At 44.0% G+C, this 1,005-nt stretch overlaps 1 protein-coding gene across 1 annotated transcript; it reads left to right on the top strand.

Annotated features, from left to right (window-relative positions):
• The first annotated feature begins 214 nt into the window (after window positions 1–214).
• Window positions 215–671, top strand: LOC147618201 (large ribosomal subunit protein eL43z). Its single transcript, XM_086774636.1, has one exon. It carries the CDS (start codon window positions 248–250, stop codon window positions 524–526), a length of 279 nt encoding a protein of 92 aa, XP_086630762.1. The 5' UTR covers window positions 215–247; the 3' UTR covers window positions 527–671.
• The last annotated feature ends 334 nt before the right edge of the window (window positions 672–1,005 follow it).

A 1,005-nucleotide genomic window follows, 5' to 3' on the forward strand; every position in this document is an offset into this window, starting at 1 on the left:
GAGAGAGAGAGAGTGTGCGAGTGCAAGTGTGTGTGAGAGAGAGAGAGTGTGTGTGTGTGTGTGACAAATAGACATAAAGAGAGAGAGAGAGAGAGAGAGAGGGTTAGAGAGTGTTAGAGAGTTAGAAAGAGAGAGAGAGAGAGAGAGAGAGAGAGAGAGAGAAGGAGAGTTAGAGAGAAAGAGAGAGTAAGAGAGAAATATAGAGATAGTGCCGCGTGGTGCGTCGCCTTGCTCCCCGGTGAAAGCAATGACGAAGAGAACTAAGAAGGCCGGAATCGTTGGGAAATACGGCACCCGCTATGGTGCCAGCTTGAGGAAGCAGATCAAGAAGATGGAGGTCAGCCAGCACGCCAAATACTTCTGCGAGTTCTGTGGCAAGTATGCAGTAAAGAGGAAAGCTGTGGGGATATGGTCTTGCAAAGATTGCAATAAGATCAAGGCTGGCGGTGCATACACACTGAATACTGCCAGTGCTGTCACAGTTCGCAGTACTATTCGGCGGCTAAGGGAGCAGACTGAAGGATAAATCTGCAGCTACTTACATTCTCGTAACAAAGTAGGCTGTCTGCCAGAAAGGCACTGTGATGCTCACTTTACATGTGACACAGATTTTGAGTTTTTAATGAGTTAAATTTGATGGTTCACAAAAAAAAAAAAAAAAAGAAAAGAAATATAGAGATAGTAAGAGAGAGAGAGAGAGAGAGAGAGAGAGAGAGAGAGAGAGAGAGGGAGTTAAAAGATAGAGAGAGAGACAAGGAGAGTTCGAGAGAGAGACTAAGAGAAAAATATAGAGACAATAAGAGTAAGAGAGAGACAAAGAGGGAGTTAAAAGATAGAGAGAGAGAGAAAGAGAGACAAGGGGAGTTCGAGAGAGAGAGTAAGAGAGAAAAATATAGAGACAATAAGAGTGAGTAAGAGAGAGAGAGAGAGGGGGGGGATAAGAAGACTTAGAGAGAGAAAGAGTAAAAGAAAGGGAGAGAGAGACAGCGACAGAGAATTAGAGAA

Source organism: Cibotium barometz, chromosome 35 (genome assembly GCF_041138505.1).
Source record: "Cibotium barometz isolate CiBa-2024 chromosome 35, ASM4113850v1, whole genome shotgun sequence".
In the NCBI taxonomy this organism is placed as follows: domain Eukaryota; kingdom Viridiplantae; phylum Streptophyta; class Polypodiopsida; order Cyatheales; family Cibotiaceae; genus Cibotium; species Cibotium barometz.